Source organism: Hippopotamus amphibius, chromosome 8, assembly GCF_030028045.1.
Source record: "Hippopotamus amphibius kiboko isolate mHipAmp2 chromosome 8, mHipAmp2.hap2, whole genome shotgun sequence".
Taxonomy (NCBI): Eukaryota; Metazoa; Chordata; class Mammalia; order Artiodactyla; family Hippopotamidae; genus Hippopotamus; species Hippopotamus amphibius.
Window position 1 is genome coordinate 142,051,868 of NC_080193.1, and position 21,412 is coordinate 142,073,279.

The window sequence follows — 21,412 nt, forward strand, 5'->3', positions numbered from 1 at the left end:
CAATTATGATTATAGGAAACAGCAGGATTCAGTAAGACCACCAATTTTTAGAGCCAACGTGTAATAAAGTCATATTCAAAAGAATTTGTTGGGTTCCATATTCTATGGCCTTCAGTCCACAGGATTTGATAAGTCATTTTATTAGTAGCAGCTTTATATCTTAATGGAATGTAAGGATATTCTTTTATAAGTATAATCTCCAAATTAGCAAAGTTGTTCATTTAACCAAAAGAGAAAGAGAGAGTATAGCCAAGAAGGGTGGTATTCTAAAATAGCTACTCTGAACATTTTTCTTTACAAATTATTCAGAGACAAGAATGACTGTGCCAACCTCGTTAACAATATTGCAATTCTAGGTGACATTTAAGTTTTTACATAGTCATTAAAATACGTTTTAGGCACACCATAGATTTTGAATGAATGTACAGAAATGACATAAGTGACTAGATCACTTCCAAAACAAATAGTATCCCTGCGAGTCTTCGTACATAGCACCCCCTGCTGGATCATTAAGGAACTTTACTACAAATTTAGTATTGTAAATGGGAAATGATTCTTGGGGAAACGAGCTGACTTTGAAAATACCTAGTTAAAGACTGGTTATTTAGTCTTTAATCTCTTATCTAGGAAGACTTTTATCTTGCGAGGCACTAGGAGAGTATACCATAAAACAAATGTGTATAGGGCATGATTGGTACTTACAGTGTTCTAAAAGGAGACCATTTAAATTGGGTACATAAGGAAACTAGATTGTCTCACTATTTAATATAAAATTTTTTTAATTTTAGTACTATTCTGAAGAAATTCTACATATAAGGAATTTAATAACTCTTCTCTTTCCTGCCCATTTACAGACAAAACAAATTGAGGGGCAGTGATTTATGGGAAATCATGAAGTTAGTGACAAAGCCAGACTAGATTCCAAGTCTCTTGACTCTAGTGCTCTTCTAACTATATTCAGCTGCCTCCTCTTATATAAGATAGCATCTTTGGCCCCTCCAAAAATAACCTACTATTTGGTTTGGCCCTATGTTAATATTGTGAGAAAAATGAGCATACATTATCTCAGAAAAATCCTGATAAATATCTCAAGTAAAGCAAAATAACCGCCTTATTTGGTCAGTTGCAGCAAATGTTTGTTCAATCAAAAAACCACGGAAACTGCTTATAACCAAATTTGTCTACCCAAATAAACCAAATATTTTACGTGCAAAATTTGGAGGTCACTGATTCGACCCCAAACTGAATCCATTATATTTCAATCACATTGAGGTAGTTTCTCTTTGTCCTAGATCAGTTTCTCTTTGTCCTAGACTCAGCCAGATGGCATTTTGTTGCACCTAAACTGAAGGCCAGCCTGTGAAAAGGCATCTGCCCGCAGAGGCCCCCTAGAGGAGAAAGGAGAAGTAATATTTGTTAAATAAGAAAATAAGATTCTGTGCTGTGCATTTTCTTTCCTTTATCTTTTTTAATACTTGCAAGAAATCTGTGAGAAATATATTGCTATGCCCAGTTTATAAGAAAGAAAACTGAGGTTCAAGAACTCTAGCCCAAGGTTTTAAGAGTCACAATAGGTTTAGAATCACCATCCAGCTCCCCAAATTATGTTATTTCTATTATGCCCTGGAAACCAAGAACAATTCCTTGTAAAGGAAATTGCTGATTCTGTGTGTAACATACTTACCTAGGTTTAAGTGTCAGGTATCTAACTTATTATTAAAATAACATTAGGTAGGTTCTGTGTTAAGTATTTATATTAACTCGTTCATAGAATAATTATTATCAGCATACCTATTAAATTCCAAATCTTATTTCTGTGTCTAAGAATAAGAAACATAGAACAAGGATAACGTTTTTAAAACGGTTCAACACAAAGCAGTCTAAGTTATGTGGTCATTTACAATTACATGGATTAGTTGGGGTGTTAGTACCTGGTGGTAAACAAGGCAAAGTGATCTCAGTCTGAGCAAAGGAACATCACTCCAGCTAATGGCCAGAGGCTGCTCCTGGAGTAAGTCCTGCCGTCTTACCTACGTAAACTTCCATTTACAAGCTGAGCTGAACAAGCAAATCTCATCACCACCGCTAACTAAACGATAGCTCAAAGGAGTTTCTCCCATAGGCCGGTGAGCAGCATCAGGAGGGCTGGGGTCATGGTTGTACTACTAGTAAAAATAATCAACGGCATGCATTTTTGCATGTGTAATGTGATCTGATTCCAAAGCCCAGTGCTAAAGGAAATGAATGGATGTATCTGTCTTTTAATTCATTTAGTAGATAAGAGGCAATCTGTTCAGTATAAGAACTGATATTTTTGTGCAAACACACACTCTAGGAAAGTATCCATTCATTAGCATAATTAATGAGGCTTACCAGACTAATTTACACATCATTTGGACATTGTTTATAGTTGTGGGAAACAGTAAGTTTCTTCTTAACAAAATTTGCCTTAATTTCTATAATTTAATATTTATGTATTATCTACATATGATCAGTTGAAGAAGGCCATTTATGGAAAGTAAATGGCAGAGGGGGTAAAAGAATTAGCCTTAATTCACCCATCCCTTTCTTTGTCTTAAATTTCGAAAGAAATGCCATAATTTCTTATGACTTTAACATGTATCAAGTTGACCAGGATTTACATGTGAAGTTTGTTGCCGAATTTGATAGAACGTATCCCTTCTTTCCATAGAGCCACTGTGCATATTCTTCAATATCTGGCAGTCCCTGTAACTGGGGAAAGGTTATGAACTTGATAAAGCAACCACTTGAGTATTTGCTAGTAATTCAGATAATCCTGAATATTCATTTCACCTCCAGGATCTTGGCGTATGGAAAACCCCAAGCAAATAGTAGTATTTTTAGCATTCGTTTGAGAAACTGTATATTTGGGTAAAGATTTCAGGATCTCAAAGAGTCCACAGCCCAGGGTATGGGAAGCTCAGCTCACAGGCACCCAGTTATTCTCAGGTCTCAAGGCTTCCAGGGTTATGTCAGGACCGGGCCAGACCTCAGGAGACCTTCTGTGCGCGAAGTGTCACTGAGTCTTCTCCCAGTTTCAAGTGGACCTGGACGCATCCTAGAGGCGAGTGGGTTGGCCTGGGGCCTGTCTGCTTGACAGTTGTCATCCCATCTGGGCTCGAGTGCCCGCTGGGCTGCAGGATGTGCCGAATCATCAAAACCAAAGCCTTCAAATGACTGCACTTCCCACAGGCGCATAATATCCGACAGGACTCCTCAAAGTTGTTCAAGTTGTTCTAAATGACAGCTACTAGAATCGGCTTTCTCATCGGTAAAATGCCCATGATAGACCAGAATCCTTCTAAACTTAGACCCCCCCCTCTCCCCCCCACTTCTCACATACCAATGCTAAGAGCTGAGTCCCAGGGTTGCCAGTCCTGGAGTAGCTGTTCTTCTGCTGTTTTTTAAGGCTACTGATAAGACAGACAGCTGCAATTAAGATAGGCAGATATGGGTTCAAACTCCAGCTCCTACACTCACAGTCTAGCTGTGAGGACTTAACAAGCTGTCTTACTTCCCCAAACCTTGATTTCCTCATTTTAAAGTAAGGAGGATGACAAATGACCATATCTTACAGAAGATGGAGAAGCAGCAAACGACAAAATATATGTAAACACAGTGTACACAGAAAAATCACTCAGCGCTATATATTAAGTAGTTGTTATTTTTACTAATATTAATATTTTTGCATATTATTAAAATTTGCTCCCTAAAATAGCTCCAAAGCTATTTTGTTCATCCTTAATGATTTAAATACATTTTGGAATAGGTCAAATGTTCTTTAATAGTCTTAATAATGTGTTACCTATACAGACATTTGGAATTTTAATGACAACTTTATTGTGGATTAAAATTAAACCCACTATTCTAATTTCTGCTAGTCTGTGTATTATGAGAGAAATACATTCTAATAGGTCTAATCTCTAGACACCAAAATCTATCTGAGATAAGGAAAATTAACTCAATATTTTGAAGATCCTTCTGACTTTATATCAAAAGACTGATACATGAAAAAATAACATGAAGAGATTATTTTTATTAAGTTTTTCTGTAATAAGGGCCTCCTGAAATAATTGTGTATGTTAATATGTTTTTTCATATACCACCCATTAATAACTGTCAATGATTTTTTTAAAAAATAGCTTGAGAATTCCATCCTGAAAAGATGTCAGACTGAATTTTCCTTTTTCTTAACTTATCTTAGATGCTGGAAGAATCAGACATGTGCACCGTGCCTGGTGGTTTGGCCAGAGTGAAGAAACAATTCGAGAAGGACAAAACTGCTTCTTCCTGTAATACCTTTACTCAGTACCAATACCAGCACCAGAACAGATCTGAGCAGGTAATACTCCTATCAGTAAAGAATAAATCATGTCTGGTTGAAATGCTATCATTTTAGTGCTAATATAAAAGACCACACCTGCCCTCTTTGGCGGTATATTTATTATTTTCATTACTCATTAATAAGAATTGTAATTTTAAAATGTTTTAGAAAATCATCTTTAAAACATATCAATGTATTGATTTCTTTACTTGGAGCATTTTGCCACATTTCTAGGGAATCATACTGGAATATTTTTCCTCTCAGCTTCTAATGTCTCAAACAAAAATGAAAATTAAATAGCCTAGGTTAGTCAACAGGTAAATAGAAATGTTGAGGACAGTGTTTACACTGAGCCTCTGCCTTTAGGCTATGAGTCATGAGAAACTATCTGTGATTTGTTTGCATAGATTAAACTCAAAGCATTATCCAACTGCTTCTTTTGATGAGTTTTCTGTCTTCTTCAAGATCATCAAAAATTGAGTAGTGGAACCCAGATGTTATATAAAACTGCACAGTACAGCTTCTAAATGCTATCTTATATAAAAGATTTTTTTCCCATTTCGTTACTCCATTGTCACATATCACCAAATATTGTCATGGGTTATGATTTTTGAATGTGAAAATCTAAGGAATAACACTCATTAGAGTGAGCCTGGCACTTTGAAAAATAGTAATTGCACTGTAAACAGCTGCACTCGGGCCCATGTTTTCCATGAGGGAGAAAGTAACTGGGGTATTTCTGAAATGTTGCAGTCAGAGATAAAAGTGGGATTTTGTCTTGTGTTTTTTCAGAAAAATCCGTAGGATATTTAAGTTGCCTACGTTTTGAATATTAATGCAACTAGGTGTATATGGTGGTGGTGGCAGGGCGAATACATCAGATAGATTGATTAAAAGTCTGGTATGTGAAATAGTATATGTTTTCTTTTTCTGGCTTTGTTTGAAAAGTAAAAAAAAAAAATTTTTAAGTGCAATATAAGTAGTTCAGTAAGTTTACTGTAAGATTTCTTTTAATTTTGCCTAAAGGAAATGTAAGGTAAATAAATAAAGACTGGATATACTTGTGATTTAATGCATAGCTCTTGCAACATAGGATTCTAAGTGAATCGAGTATGTGTGTTTACTTAAAATTGATCAACCACATGATATATAGTCATCATTAATAATTAAAATAAATCCTACGTAGAAATATAGGTAAAGTATTTACAGATCCTTCATTTTGCAGGGAAGCCGTGTGGTAGAGTGTAAGGGCTATGGGACTTGTAGATCTGAGTTCACACACCACCTCTGACACTTCTCAGCTGAGTCACATAGACCCAGGGCCACTTTCATGGTGGGCAGTTACACAGGGACCAATGTTTAGAGGGGCCCTGCACTTAGTTTCATGCTCTGCTCTCATCTTGAAATTCTTAATGATTTTCGAACAGGGACCCCTACATTTTCATTTTGCACTGGGCATGGCAAATTATGTGGCCAGTACTACACACCCAAATTCATAACCCCTCAAGTCTCAGTTTCTGTTGTGTTAAGGTGGAGAAACTGATGAGTGATTTGTCTATCTCATGAGGTGATTGTGGGGGTCAAAGATGACTAAGAGCAGTTGCCATGAAAGCATTTTATCTTCTGTGAAACTTGGTATCAATTAGGATGCTTTATTTTGAAAAACCCAACCACAAGAGTCTTAAATCAAAAGGAACATTACAAATTCATAAAAATGCAGTCTTGTGGAAGGGAGGTCTGATGTAAGTTCCAGGGGTGTGCGAGCACAGCTCGTACCAACTCTTTGATTATTACATTTTTAGGAATTTTGCAAACCAGGTAATGTCATGTTAATAGCTTGCACTCTGCCATATTTGGAATATTTATACCAAGGGAATTGGCAACTACAAGAAACCAGGAATGTATTTCCTCCCTCCCTCCCTCTCTTCCTTCCTCCCTCCCTCCCTCCCTTCCTTCCTTGATGGATGAGTCACAAGACCATGATGATGGAAAAAATGCCAGATCTGGAGTCAGGAATGTTGTGATCGCTGGATTTTGAGAAAGAAAAATAACTTCTCTGCGAGATTTCATAATTGAGAGAATTCCCGAGTTGATGGCTCTAAAGGCAGATACTGCATTTGCCTCCTTTAACCCATCTTTCAACCTGTTTGTTTTTTTAAAGGCTTCACTAAGGGTTGATATATACCATGATATGGGGCAATTTTCAGTCAGCTAAGGCAAAAACCTTATGCATGAACATTTCCCAGACTCCTATGATGCTGTTGAGGTCCTAGGCAATTGATAAAGCAGTTGTGATAAATAAAAACCAAAGTCTCCTTTACTTCCTGACATAGATACTGACATGACAGGAAGCTCTTGGATTGGGGAAAGTAACTAAATTTTAGATTTTTAGAACATAGACTCAAAGTGGCTGAAACAAATTGGTTGATAACTTTAAATTGGTAACATATTGTTCCTCTGGTATATCCTTTAGGATTGTTTCACTAAAGTTTTATTTTTCAAAAAACTTTACTTCACATTATTGTACATAAGTAATTACTTGTCAGTGTTCCAGATATATCTTAGCTAAAACTTGTGAATGCGCTAATTTGGATGGTTTTGAAGCCTGCACATTTGGTATTCTTTGACCCTTAAATTTTTACATCTCTTAGCATGGAGGACAAAGAAAGGCTGCACATTGTTGCCTGAGAGTCTGTACATTTAGAGCAAATTTGTATTTGCACTGTCGGCATGGCAAGTGAGTGAAAAAAAATGTTAATACATTATTGGACTTTTTCTTTCTTTTTTTTTTTTTTTTACTCAGCTTGTACCTGGGCTGAAAAACCTCAATTTATGTTCATGACAGTAGTGATTTTTTTTAATGTCTACATTCTTTCTAATAAACTTTTGTAAGACTTCTTGGCTATCCTTTCAAATATGGATAGATAGATGATGGATAGATAGATGATAGATAGATAGATAGATAGATAGATAGATAGATAGATAGATAGATAGGTGATAGATAGGTGATAGATAGATGATAGTCTCTACTATAAGCTCCTTGCAGATATAGTTTATTAGTATAAGCTGAAGTCCCTGCTCTGTGAACATGAAATACTAAAGTGTGTGAGAGTAAAAAAAAAAAAAAGTGCTAAAAATCTGAATATCTGCATGGCTCTGGACTTGTAGTGACCTCTGTGAACTTCAGTTTCATTATATACCTTTAGACATGTTAATAACACCCTGTAATTCCACAAAGAATGACTAAATCTAAGTCATAATGCAATGCCATATAAATAAAATAGAAAGGAAATGTATGGGAGAATAAACTAGTATATACCATTTGTTGAACTGTATGCAGAAATCTGTAGGAAAATGAAAGAAACAAGTCATCTGTACCTTAGAAAATCAAATGACTAATTTACAATCCTTAACGGAAATTAGAGATACATATCAAATTTGGTCATAGAAAGGAAAACATAGAAAAATCATCTCTTAGATATTCACTTAAACTTCTAAAGCTATCCTAATGCGTTCTAAAAATCATTTCTTTTATCAGCAGGGTATGAGGACAAAACATTTACTGCTGGACAGACAGTTAATTCTTTAATTCTGTCTTACCCAAGCTACTGTCGGCTCTGAGAGTGTTTTCAGTCTCTTTGTTGAAAGTGCTTGAGGTTAATCTCTCTGCTAAGTCTGCTCCTGGCCAGAAAAATATTTATTTTGCTAACACATAAAAATTAACTTGAAAATCAAGTTTAATTAGAGTTAAAAGAAAGAACATTTGTTTTGGATTTCTGACAGTATTTAAAATCACAATTAGTAATAATTGCATAAGGTGTAGTAATTAAGTCCAATCTGCCTCTTTCCTTCTTAATGTATTGAAGTCAGGTATTTCAGGGTAATTAGCTATTTGGAGACAGTTTATCTGGGTGATCGGTAATGGGACGAAACAGGTTTTGAAAATTAAGCTATCTCTGAGGTTAAATGTCCCTCTGTTTTTTGTTTGATTACCTTATACCTTTTGAAAAAGGGATACTGAAATAAGGAAGAAAGAAAAAAAAAGGAGGTACAAGATATAGGAACACTCAGTTATGCCAGACATTTTAACTTAGAATGATGTCCTATTTGCGTATTCTAGACGTGTGCTTTATGGTTCTGCCTATAGAACAGTCAGCAAGATTCATTGCTAACCTGTGGGGTATCCTCATGTAAATTAGAAAAAGGAGCCACTCTGGACAATCAGGGCTTCTGGGTGAGGGAGGTGTGGGGTGACGGTTCAGCTTCTTAGAAGAATGTGTTGGAGAAAACTTTATTAGGTGGCTCTGGCAGTTAGTACTGTTTTTAATATCATCCAATTAGAGTCTGTTTTTCAAAACAACCATTGCTGATTCCTATAGATATGAATGGAATCCAACCCTCCTTAAGGGATTATAAGTCATTCAGCATGTGTCCTGTTGATATTTAGGTTAGAAATATCACATTAGCATTGTTTCTGATTTTGTCTTAGGATTGAATTCTCAGAATTCTATGCCAGTGAAAATCAGTAGGTTCTTATCGCTAGAATGGAAAGGACCACTCAAGAGGGATATATTTAATCCACTCACTGCAACAGGCACCCTTTGGGAGAACATTCTGAATAATCCACGCCCTCACCTTTACTTATTTATTTATTTATTGGTGGCAGTTTCCTATTTAGTTTTCTTTCTTCTTTTTCTCCCCCTCATCTTTAAAAGAGTGTCTTGAAGCATGCTGGAGCAGATATTAGGATAAATGTGTTGTTGGTAGGAAACTGCCATTGTCTCTTTTCAGAGTTTATCTTCACTCACCCATTCTGTGGTTTCTGGGTTGTAGTTGTTTTTAAAGACTTTCTTCCTCTCTTTCTTCTTTTCTAACAGCATTATTGAGATAATTTGCATACCGTAAAATTCACCCATTTTAAGTGTACAATTCAATGGCTGTTTAATATATTTACAAAATTCTGCAGTGTCTAATTTTAGAATATTCCCATTCCTCCAAAAATCAAACCTTAGACCCATTAGCAGTCTTAAGACGTTCCTTCTTTGTGCCATTTTCTCACATTCAGGGTTTAATTTTCATCCTCTCATGCTTATTTCCTCTTTGATTTCTTTCTCTTTTATTTAGGCAGTACTGAGTAGCTCCTTATGTATTAATTGTGAGTCCTAGAAGCCGCTTCTTTTCTGGAGCTGCTTTTTTTTTTTTCATTTTAAGTGGCTTAAGTAGGGAGGAGCAGATGGAGCTCCAAAAATCTGGTAAGTAATCAGTGCAATACAGCCCTTAGGTAACTGCTTTCATGTGAAAATGGCTGCACTGAATCTATGTCAAGAGTCTAAAGTATTCCTGACCTTTCCTCCCTGCCACCAAGTCTGACGTGGACCAGTAGGGAGCTGCACAAGACAGTATGCATCTTTCCACATACATCTGCTGTTGCAAAAATCCTCACGCAAACATTAGCACTCTGTAAGATTATGTGGATTTGGAACAATCTCTGGGCAGTTTTAGGTTGATCAGAAAACATTTTTGACAGCTTGTGACAGATATACTCTGACATCTGTGTGTTTAAGACTCTTTAAACGTGACCCGCAATTATGTTCTAGCAAACTAAACATTTTTATCAGCTAAATGTCCACATGGCAAAGCATTTCTCATACAAGTGTTTTAAACCTACCTTTAGCTTTCTGCCACATACAGAATTTTTCAGGGACCTAGATTGCTATTAACAGCCCCAACCTAACCTAAATCTCTATCAGCACACAAGGTTGTGACCAAAAGTGTGACTTGAAAAGTTTTTTAATTGTATGCAGAGTTTTAAAATGATTATTATAACTAAAGTAATCCCACTCAAAATGAGGCAGTTTAGAGTAATGGTTAGGCCTATTGGCTCATACAGCCCAGGTTATAATCCCCTGAGTTAACCAGATAACCTCTTCTGTAAAATAAGGATGAAGTAACAGGTGTTAAGAATAAAATGAGACAGTTGATGTAAAATTCTTACTAGAATGCCTGGTGGATATTCATTGTTCAGTAAACACCAGCTATTATCATTCGTGCTATTGCCACTAAAGCATAATCCAGTGGTAATTATTCTCAAAGTAGAATACAATTCATAAACATTTTGTGTATAAATAAAATGATGAGGAAGGATGGCATTGTTATGTGCCTCACACCTTACTTGGTTTTTTTTTTTTTTTTTTTGGTTTTTTGGCCCAGGGAGACAGAATCATTTCCTAGGAGCTCATTAGGTAATTAAAGATTAGTTTTAAATTAACATCCCTGTATACGCTTTGCAACCAGTGACCTCCTGCTACCCAGTCTCCATCTGTCTCCTCTCTTCCTACCTGTGTCCACCTTCCTATAGCTCTGTAGGTCTTGGTGGAATCCCATATTTTTTTCTACAGAAATTGAATGAAAAAGAATTATATTTGGTAAAAAAAAAAATTCCTTACTCAAGATGCAAAGTCAATTAACTGCCTTTTGTATTGCTTTTCCCAACTATGAGGAAAACAAAAGCAAAAACAAACTAAATTCTGTGAAAATATGTATTTCTCAGGATGAAAGCCTTTTTCTCCAGCCCCAACAACCCACTAATTCTTCTCCTGCTTCTGTGAGGCCTGTATGTGCCTGGTTTGTATAGAAATGCACCCTCCCTACCCACTCCACCCTCCCCGCGTCCCAGTCCTTATGGAGCCCCTATTACGTGCTTCTACCCCAGGCTTCCCTGGGTTGGGGTACAGGAATATAGTAGGAGTGGATTTCAATAAGTCTTCTGTCCGCTGGTTTCTATGCCACTCTGGACCTGAAGAGGACCTCTTCAGAGCTCCTAACATGTCTCCTCCTGCCTTTTCTCTGACTGAACAAGGATTTAGAATTGACATGAAATCTCAGTGGGAGCTCTTGTCACCTAAGTTTCCTAGGCCCTCAGTAAGGTGGTCCTCAACTCTGGTCATACCCTGGAACTCCCCGGGGAAGCCCAGGTAATTCTGATTTAATTGTTCTGGCGGGTGGTCAGGGATCAGGGGAATTTTTATAGCTCTCCAGGGGATTCTAATGTGCAGCAATGAGCATGGCAGTGCAAGCCTGCGCCAGGATTTGTTATCCCAGAGATGACCACTCCCTTCTTACTTTCTCATCTGAAGCTTCTCCACTGCCCACCTCATTCTTCACTCTGATTCCAGGGCCCTTCTATTTCTATTGACATTTCTCTTGAGATGCCTACTGCAGTCAAAGAATAAAACAGGGGCTGCTGAGAATACAGAAACCAAGGACTTAAAGAAATCATGGTGAATATAATAAATGCCAATCAGCCAAACAACCAATTTACTGGTCCCTCCAAGCCCAGCTAACACCTTTGTTAATGCAGATAGTATTAAAATAGTGGGGTTTTTTGCATTTATACAAAGATATATTCAAATTTTTTTTTAAAAAACTAGATAATGGGAGTGATATAAGTGAACTAAAGAAATATATATCAAAGCATTTAAAATAAACCGATTAAAAATAAATTAAATAAAATAAAATAAACCTATTAGAATAAAAATAAACTAAAAAATAATGAACTTATTAGCTTAGGCTACACTGATATGCCAATACTTAATTAAAACTGAGATTTAACTCCTTATCAATACTGCCATCTTTCATTAAAAAACTTTAATTTCCTAGGATTATACAGTCTGGATACCTAATGTCTCTTGAGTTTGTACCTTTGATATTTCTATACAAATAATACTAATTTCTGAAAAACATGACTTGATTATAAAGTGATAAACCTTATTAAATCATGTAGTAACGTGCTCATAGACATTTGGCTCCTTACACAGCTAAATTAATGTGTGAACTCCCCCTGGGATACAAGGTGTGCCCATAAAGCACAATAAGACTGTCTTCCGTGATCTACTGGCATTAATCACACTATTTTAGAGCCACACACTCTAACTCTCAACTTCTGCTGTCCCAAATGAAGGGGATGGTAATTGCTAACTGTCTGCTGAGATGTGACCCTACAGTCTCAGTCATGGTTCCTTTACAACTTCCAATTTCAGCTTCTTTTGCAGAATCTGTTGGTAGAGGCTAGTGCATGGAGGACTTCACTCCTCCCTCCCCTGGGGCAGTGCTGCAGGCCATTCCAGTGCATCACTAGAAAGCAAAATGCGTTCCAACCCCACACTGAAGATGTTGGCACAGAATGTACCTGGGTCTTTTGCGGAAACTCTTTATCTTCGTGATGAAACAGTGTCATCCATCCAGTGCATGCATTCGGCCTGGGTGCCTTTACTGTGCTGAAAATGAGCAAACAAACGAATCTGCCAGGTGGCTTGGAGGGGTTTAGAAACATTACCACACGAAGCCCCTCACCCCACCCCACCCCACCCCACACTGTTTCTCAGGCAGTCAGGGGCTCAGTGGGTAGTACAAATACTCACAGTAAGACTGAGTTGCAAGAGTCAATGCTCTCAAAAAAATGTGAATTGGTTGCTTTTCTATGACTCATCTTATTCTCTAAAATAAAATTGGTAGTAGCGACATTTACCCCAAGTATTGGAATATTACTACCAGAGTTTCTCTTTTTCTTAATGGTACTGTGAGTTCTCTATTCCTGAAAGCTATTTGTTCTTATAGAATCCATTTTCAGTTTCATTTACAGAAGACAGTGTACAGACAGATATACCATTCACTCCTGTAAAGCAAAAGGAATTAGGATTGCTTTAGGAGAAAAGGAGTGGAATTGTTCTCATCACAGGGCCTGTGGTTGTTGAGAGTATCCGCTACACCCTATCCTCAAAGACACAAAGTCACAGAGTTTCGTGTTCTCAGTGCTTCAACAGGTGATCACAGAAAGTTTTTGATGTTGATAAAGATGTAAAACATAGATGTTTTGACATAATCAAATTCTATGTCTTCTTTTATGGGAGGCAGTGGACATTTAGGGAAAATCAGAATAGAAAAAAAATACATTTGTATAGCCCCTTCTTCAATCTGAAGTCTCTCCTATTAGTTTAGAATTATAACTGTGCTCTTTGTATAATTACACTTAATAGAATTCTCAAGTACATAGACAATATAATATACTAATTAAATTTACTTTCTTTTTAAATTTTATAATAGAAGAGCAAGATACAGAATTTTAAGTCCTGAGATTTTGCTAGTTTGTGAGAAGCAAGGAAAATTATAACAACAAAAGAAACCATTACCATTACGCAATCATTATGTTTGCAGAACTTGGTAAAATCTGCAAAATGTTTTTCCCACATAATTACTTTTATGAAAAGGGGTGGTTTCTGTAAGTACTTGACATCAGAGGATATTATTAGCTCTCTCTGCTGCTTCTGGGTCTGATATTTCTCAGAATAAACCCATCTTCATGGATCTCTGAAAATGATGGGATTGAGTCATACTTGTCTATTCTTTTGGATGTTTGTTTATTTATTAGTTTGCATAATTACAAATGAATTATCATGCTAAACAAAACAAAACAAAAGAAATAGAAGAACACAAGGCCTCAGCAAAGGAAGAGGCCTTAAGAGATTCTGTCCGTAGCACCATGCTCTTGCAGAGATATGTTTAGGAAATTCTTCATTTTTTCTAGCTTCTTTGCAAATCTCAGCATCACGGAACCCAGAGTAAAATTACATCCTCTTCTTGTGCTTGTTCTTTATCCCTCTCTGTCCTGAGTGATCTACTCAGCATAGTCCAAGAAACAACTCTTTAGGAGACTACTTCATTTCCAACCCCATCAGGAGGACAGGGCACTTCATGTATCAGCCACTAGATGGACACCAATAGGGGGAGCCAAGTGCTCAATCCATCATCCTTATCCTTGGGTAAATACCAGGGTCTTCTAGAGACATCATCCTGCTATGGCACTTGAAATTCCTTCCTTGGACCCTGCAATTCATCATATTGCACAGTGAATAGAAATGTTTACGGGAGATTTGCGGGGGCTTCAATGAAGTCAGTACTTTAGGCTGGGATCATTATTCTAAAAATATCAACAAATTCCCCCCAATCATATTTTCTGTGTTTTGTTTTTCTTTTAGAGAATCAAAAAAAAAGGAGTTTTCTTTTTTTTTTCCCTCAGTTCCTTTTCTTTCCTGTCTTTATTTTTTCCAGGCCTTTCATTACTAGAGAGGGCATTATAATAATGAGAAAGTATACCATCAAGTCTGGGTACAGAAAATAGAGAAAGAAAAGCAGTAATTTGTAGGGAGGAGGGAGTGTGAAAAAAATATGGATGAGAGAATTATAGATACTTATATACACAGCTACTTCTTCTATATCAGAATCAGATGTAAATATGTTGATTTCCTCCTGTAAAAATAGTGGCGAGACAGACAATATCATGTCACACAAAATACAGGTTAACTTACTTAATTATAATAATCATAGGCTCTGTGTTTGGCACCTATGCTCAGCAGAATTTCTCTTCTTATAATTTTAAGGTACATGATCAAGTATTTATCTTTTACTATTTCATAGACCACTATACTTAAAGTAAGTTTTAAAGACTATCACTCCTTCTTAGCAAAGCCTGTTTGAATCTCATCCTCTCTGACCCATCCTTATAGAACCAACTTGATCTTCAGTCACAAGTCTCCAGCAAGTGGGTGAGTGCTCTGTCCTTTACAGGGCCCTGAACTGATAAGTATAATTGGGAGAATATCCAGTACAGACCAAAGGGTATGTCCATAAATTTCATTTCATCTGACTTGTTTCTATAAATCTATAGGAGTTAAATGGCTCAGTTTTCATAAGCTGTAGATGTATATTTTTAGGCAAAATGAAACTATTTAAGCATCTACTTAAAGCAAATCGTTCTTTATCCTTTTTTGTAAGAACCGCTTTTCTATTTTGAGACCCCTCTAACTTCTGACATTGATTTTTGTATTTTTTGAATCTTTGCCCTTGAGACCGATATTATATTGATAGAAAAGATGTTTCACTGAATCACTAACCCTAAAAGAAATGAAGAAAAGTGTGTGGTTAACTGATATACTAGTGAAAAGCATATTAAGGGGAAATATTAAATGATTTTTTTAAAAAATTAACATACAATAAAAATTACAGCACATGATTATTATTTTTTGGATTCTTTGAAGGCATTTCAGTGCATTTCTTCAGCGTATTTAGCTACTTGAGGATAATGACTCTCTTTCTTGTCCCTACTTTAAACACACTCTGGGTACAACACCAGTGCATGCTGAGCACAGCATTTATTGCTTTTAGGTGTTAAAAGCATTGATTCAAAACAACTGGCTGATGGAATTCTTGTTAATCTCTATATTCATGGTATATGTTTGGAATTCTCAAATCTTGCACAGCACCTTCCTTTCAACTCTTTTTACTGATTAAGTCCATAAGTAATCAACATGTAAAATTTAAAAACGGTAGAATTCTTAAGAAATTAGGTGTTATAAAGTGTGTGAAGGGCCTTGTATATTTCCTGACACACACAACACTCAACCAGTGGTAGCTCTTTCTCTCTCTCCTTCAATGCTTCCTTACTCTCTACCCCAGCAGATTACAAGCCAGGAGTCTAAGTGAGACTGAAATTAACTGCGATTTACTTACCTGATTTCTCACTTGAATTGATGACAAACAGCCCATAACTCAACATTCCTGTCTCTTCTCCAGTCTCTTTCCATTCCCCATTTTACTAGTAGATACATTTACCAGTGAAATTGCAACTAATTACCCTTTTATTTTTTCTGGCTTTCCCAGGGAAAAACAACCGAAGTGATCAGATAATTACTTTGTAGTCATAATTAATACTTATCTTGAAATTCCTTACATAGATTATCTTGGAATGCTTGCATCAGAGCCAAATCTGTTTTATTGTGCTTCATCCTTCTGCTTGGATTTTATATAAGCATTTAAAATATATTCCTCCCAGTGAGCAAGACTGATGGCCATAAAGACTCAGAGGAAGAGGGAATGAAGGAGGCAGGTGTGGATAACAGGAACTCCTCATGATCCTCTTAGCAGGCAAATCGTACTGTCTCAGTCTTCCTAAAGGAACTTGTAATGTCACATGGAACATATATTGCCAAGAAATAAGCCCAAATCAGTTTCATCATAGGACATGAGTAGTGTTTTCTATTATGTTATCTGTTGTCAAAATGAGCGGCATTCCTTTTCTTGTGTTTTTAACTGGTTTCTGTTTGGTTAAGAAGACCTCAGTGACCATAAAGAATACCTTAGGAGACGTGAGGTGCACTTCTCATCCTTTTGCACATCTGAACCTCCTTCTGCCCTTGAGGACTCCCTCACCCCATGAGGCAGAACCAGCCTCCACTAGAGAAGCTGCAAATACCATGCACTCACTCTCCTGGCCCTCCTGGTATCTGGGACTGAGGCTTGGGAACTAGACTGCACCGATCAGACACCCCCAACTCAGTCTTTGCATACAAAAGTAATGAGATGGCATGAGAAGCAGGGACTATGCAGAATCAGTTTTGGTGATGGCTGGTAGGCATGAGATTAGCTACACCAATGTTCAAAAAATAGCCATTGTAGAAGCAATATCTGTTTATAGTATAGTATAGTATAGTATAGTATAGCTTTGGCAATGAGTGTGTCCAGTGTCAGCAGCAAGGGTGCCTTTTCCAGAAGGTTCTGCAGCATTTTTCAGCACTGTTCCTGGCTACAAAACCTCCAAGTCTTATTCTGTAAGAATAAGTATATTTCTGGAATCTTATTCCTGGAGATTCTGTGAAATACACTTCTGCTATGAAATGTCTCTTTAACAAAGTATCCTGTTTAAATCAGTTAGCCTCTGATGCTTGACATGGGGAGCTGTGACTGACAAAAAGACACATAAATTAAAACTCTTAACATTCTTAATTTATTGTCTAGATGAGAGGCACACAACAAAACCTTCCAGGAAAGAGTTAAGTGTGAGAAGAATTGTATAACAGTAGATTAAGTCACTGTGAACTGACTCTTCACTGGGAATCAGTTCATGAACGATGAACCAGAGGAAAACTGGATAGGTGATCAGAAAGCCACTCTCTGGCCATGCCTCTACAGAAATGTCCATGTCCTAAGGGCCAGAGTGACTGAGAAGGGTTATAACATGCATAAGTACCTTTTTGCTTCTCTTTGAATAACCCCCCAAATCCACTACTTCTCTGGTTGAAAACATGTACATATTGAACCTTATTTTTTCTTTCATTTCTGGGCTTAATTCTATAATGAAAAAATTCATGGCAAAATTTATTGACATAACAATAGACAATCTACTTTCCTTCAATCTTTTGTTTCTTTTTTTGTTTTGCCTTGTTTACTATGTATCCCAAGTTACTAGAAAAATAGCTGATGAAGAGTAAGTGTGCAATGAATATGTTAAGCAAAGATAGAAAATACTAATGTAGCACGTATGAGCCAGGTTTTCGCATATGTTAACTGACTTTCTCCTCACAACAACCTTCTGAGATAGGCGTTATTTTTAGCTGCCCCGGCCCCCCCCCCCCCCACTTTTCTTTGATAAGAAATGAACTCTTGGAAGATCTAAGTAACTTGCCCAAAGAAAATAAGCAATGTGATCCCAACTCAGGAAGGCTGACTCCGGAGTCTGTGCCTTATATTTTTTAACCAGCTGATAGTCACTAAGCACTCACCATCTGTCAAGCACAAAAGATTCAGTGAAGAGTATGATATTATTTTGCCCTCAAGGAGCTCACTCTATCAGAGAGACACACACATGACAAATAATTACAAGTGCACTATGCTAGATTCTATCATGGAAAATATAAATGAGGTTTGTTAGGACACAAGGAGGTTGTGATAAACTTTACTCTGGATGAAGGATGGTCGAGGAGGGGAATTTGAGGGTGGAGGATGCTTCAGCTGTGACTTAAAATAATTTTTTATAAATATAGAATTACATTCTAGGAGAAAGGAACAGCTTATGCAAAAGGTAAAATAGTGTATTTGTGAATATAGTGAGGCATAATTGAGTCATGAAGCTGGAGATGTAGCCAAAGCCTGGATGAGCGAAAAACTTATACGCTTTAATAAAGAATTTTTACTTTATTCTAAGACAATCAAAAGCCATTGAAGAAACAAACAGGGGAGTATGTTGAATAGATATACATTTAAGAAAAATTTTTTCTAGCTGTATAGGATTGATATAAAGGTTTCCAAGGTTAGACTGAAAAAGATAAGAGACTACTGAAATAGCAGATTAAATACATGAGGACTTAAATGGGTCAGAAGTTCTAGGGTAAAGAGGGCATTGACAAAAAATAATTAAAGATAGAATTGGCAGAGCTTCTAAATCAATTGGATATTGGTGAAGAGGGGTAGTAATTAAAAAGGTAGAATTCTTCTGTTTCTCTATTTTGGTTTGCATTAATTAACATAAGATACATGTTACCCCTGGTTTTATTTTTCTTAAAATTGTTTTCATTCTTTTTGCAAGCTTTTTATTTGCAGTTTCACTGCTCCTTGAGATCCTAAGTTTTAGCCTCTTTTATTGGACTTTTATGTTTATTTGTATCTTCATGCCTCTTTGGTTTTAAGATGCTTATGTCTATGTTAGATTGAAATATTGTATACGTATATATATGTGTGTGTGTATATATATACATATATATTTAACATACATCTACATAAAACTTCTAGAAAGTGTCATTTACTGAAAATTGAATGTTTTTATGTGTCCTGTTTTTTTAGTTTCTCAAATAAGTATTGTTATTTATATAACTAATGTGTTTGATGGCCCAGTTGAGAGTATATCTTTTACCTGTTCTTTTTAATGAATCTTCAGCATTTTTGGATGCTGGGATGTGGCTCTATAAATATCACTTTGGGGAAAGAAGAGGACAGATCCTTAGAAGTGAAAGCTGGCATTACTTATTCAGAAACCTCTCTCTTTGAAGTCAAATATTCCTACTTTTAAATTAAATATTTTTATTAAAAAATGTTTTGCTCTTTATAGCTAAATATGACCAAAGAATAATTGATTTGAGCCCAGAAAGAGTTGAAATTAATAGTACTTCTCTCAGAGATTTATGCAACAAACCTGCATAATTCATGCATGTGTACATATTACAAATCTCATCTCAAGAGAGTTTCAAGCTAAGTGAGCCATTTTTATTCTATTAGATATATATGTACATTTTATTTATTTATTTATTTATTTATTTATTTATTTAGCTGTGCTGGGTCTTCATTGCGGCAGGTGGGATCTTCAGTAGTCACATGCGGGATCTTTTTAGTTGCATTGCAGGCTCTTAGTTGCGTCATGAGGGATCTAGTTTTCTGACCAGGGATTGAACCTGGGCCCCCTGCATTGGGAGCACGGAGTCTTAACCACTGGACCACCAGGGAAGTCCTGTACATATTTTTATATGTTGCACAGAATACAGAGACAGATGAATAGACAGATGATTGATATGTAGGTAGGTTGGTAGATAAAACTTTTACTAAAACAATACTGACAGTGCCTAGCAAAATGCTTTAGATAGTTGGTGCTCAGTAGTATTGGCTGAATAAATAAATGTATTGGTGAAGCTATATACGATCACTCACATTTAGGGATGCAGTGATTTCAAAGGAAAAAGTTATTACCTTAATTTTTTTTCTGAATGTTTTGCATCATCATTCTCCTAGGACCCAACAGTCCAACTAGGACACACTCAAAGCTTCAGGCAGCACTACTACTGAACCAAGTAAAATTGGAGTCTTCACTCCCAAGCATATTGAGTTATATGAAGGATCACAACTCACATTTGCCTTGATTCTTCTTCCCCCTTGATATTAACAAAAAGGATAAAGGATTGTCTTTTATTGTCATCATAAATATCTCAACTTGATTTTTTGAGGTCATAGTAATTCTATTCAACACATTTCTACTGCTATTTCTACATGATGCTTGACGGTACATAAGGCTCACCAACTCAATGAATAATAACAATTCACTAAAAAAAGGACACACAGACTAGTTTGTTTTTAGCATCATGAAGATCTTTTTATAAAAAGACCACTTAAAAATAAATTTTCCTATTTTGAAATGTTCTTTACCTTTTTGTATGTGTTTATAACCTTTGTGTATTTTTTGGTGTCTTGGTACAGGCTCTCCTCCCTCTAATGATGCCCCCTGCTCTTTACAGCATCACAGCACTGCCCAAATTCTTCCATAAATGTTCTGATTACTTTCAATGTTATCAAGAGACCTCTTATGCATATACTTTGTCAGTGATTGACATGTTATTGTTACATGCGTCAGCTTCAGTAATTCCACCTACCAATCATAAAATGTTCAGTATCAAAGATTGTCAGCCAAAATACCAAAAAGTAAACTCATAGGATTACGTGGGGAAAAAACAGAATTTTAATTTTAAATTAGATTTTGATAAAATCATAAAGTTTTCACACTCCTGGGAAAAAAGTGTCTATTTGCTCATGATCTTACTATGAACTATTTTCTCATAATATTACTATTCACTCCTTGATATTTAGCAGGAAGCTAAACATGGGATTTGAGGATGCATGAGTTCAGTTAAAGGAAAGGGTCATATTATCAAATAATGAATGTGAACTGTGACAGGTAGATAATAGAGATGTGTACTGACCATGCAGGAATACAATAAAAGAAGCAGGAATAGGGAGTTCTGTGTAAAAAAGTCAGGACAGGTTTCACATAGAAAATATTTTTTGAGCCAAGACTCAAAAGTGTATAGTGAATGAAAAAAAGCCCTAACCTAGAGCTTAAATGATAGGTATGTCAAATTTTATACTGTAAAATTTTAAAGGAAATTTTTACAAAGTGAAGAGAGAAACCTCAGGGCAAAAGCAAAACATGTTTGAATTCAAATATATCCAAATCTAGACAAACACAATATATCAACCACAAATGCTCACGCTCATCACTTAAAGAACGGTTGATTCTTTTAAACCTTGAATCCACTGACATCTTCGCTAACATAAATAGCACACTTTGGGTATCGTGTCTGTCTGTTCGACAATGATGCAAGTAACGTTAGTACATCATAACCCTTCCTAGGTTTATGAGGAATGAGGTTAGTGATGGGTGAAAGTGCTGAGTTACTGGCATTGAGCGTGAGCTGT

The 21,412-nt window shown here is 36.3% G+C and overlaps 1 protein-coding gene across 3 annotated transcripts in view; it reads left to right on the forward strand.

The window, feature by feature from the left end:
- The window catches only part of XIRP2 (xin actin binding repeat containing 2), a 70,958-nt gene that overhangs the window by 24,941 nt on the left and 24,605 nt on the right, over window positions 1-21,412 (forward strand). For all 3 annotated transcript variants that reach the window (XM_057746235.1, XM_057746236.1, XM_057746237.1), the window contains one exon: window positions 4,226-4,363. In XM_057746235.1, the coding sequence (XP_057602218.1) occupies window positions 4,226-4,363 (138 nt within the window). The remainder of the gene's footprint in view (window positions 1-4,225; window positions 4,364-21,412) is intronic.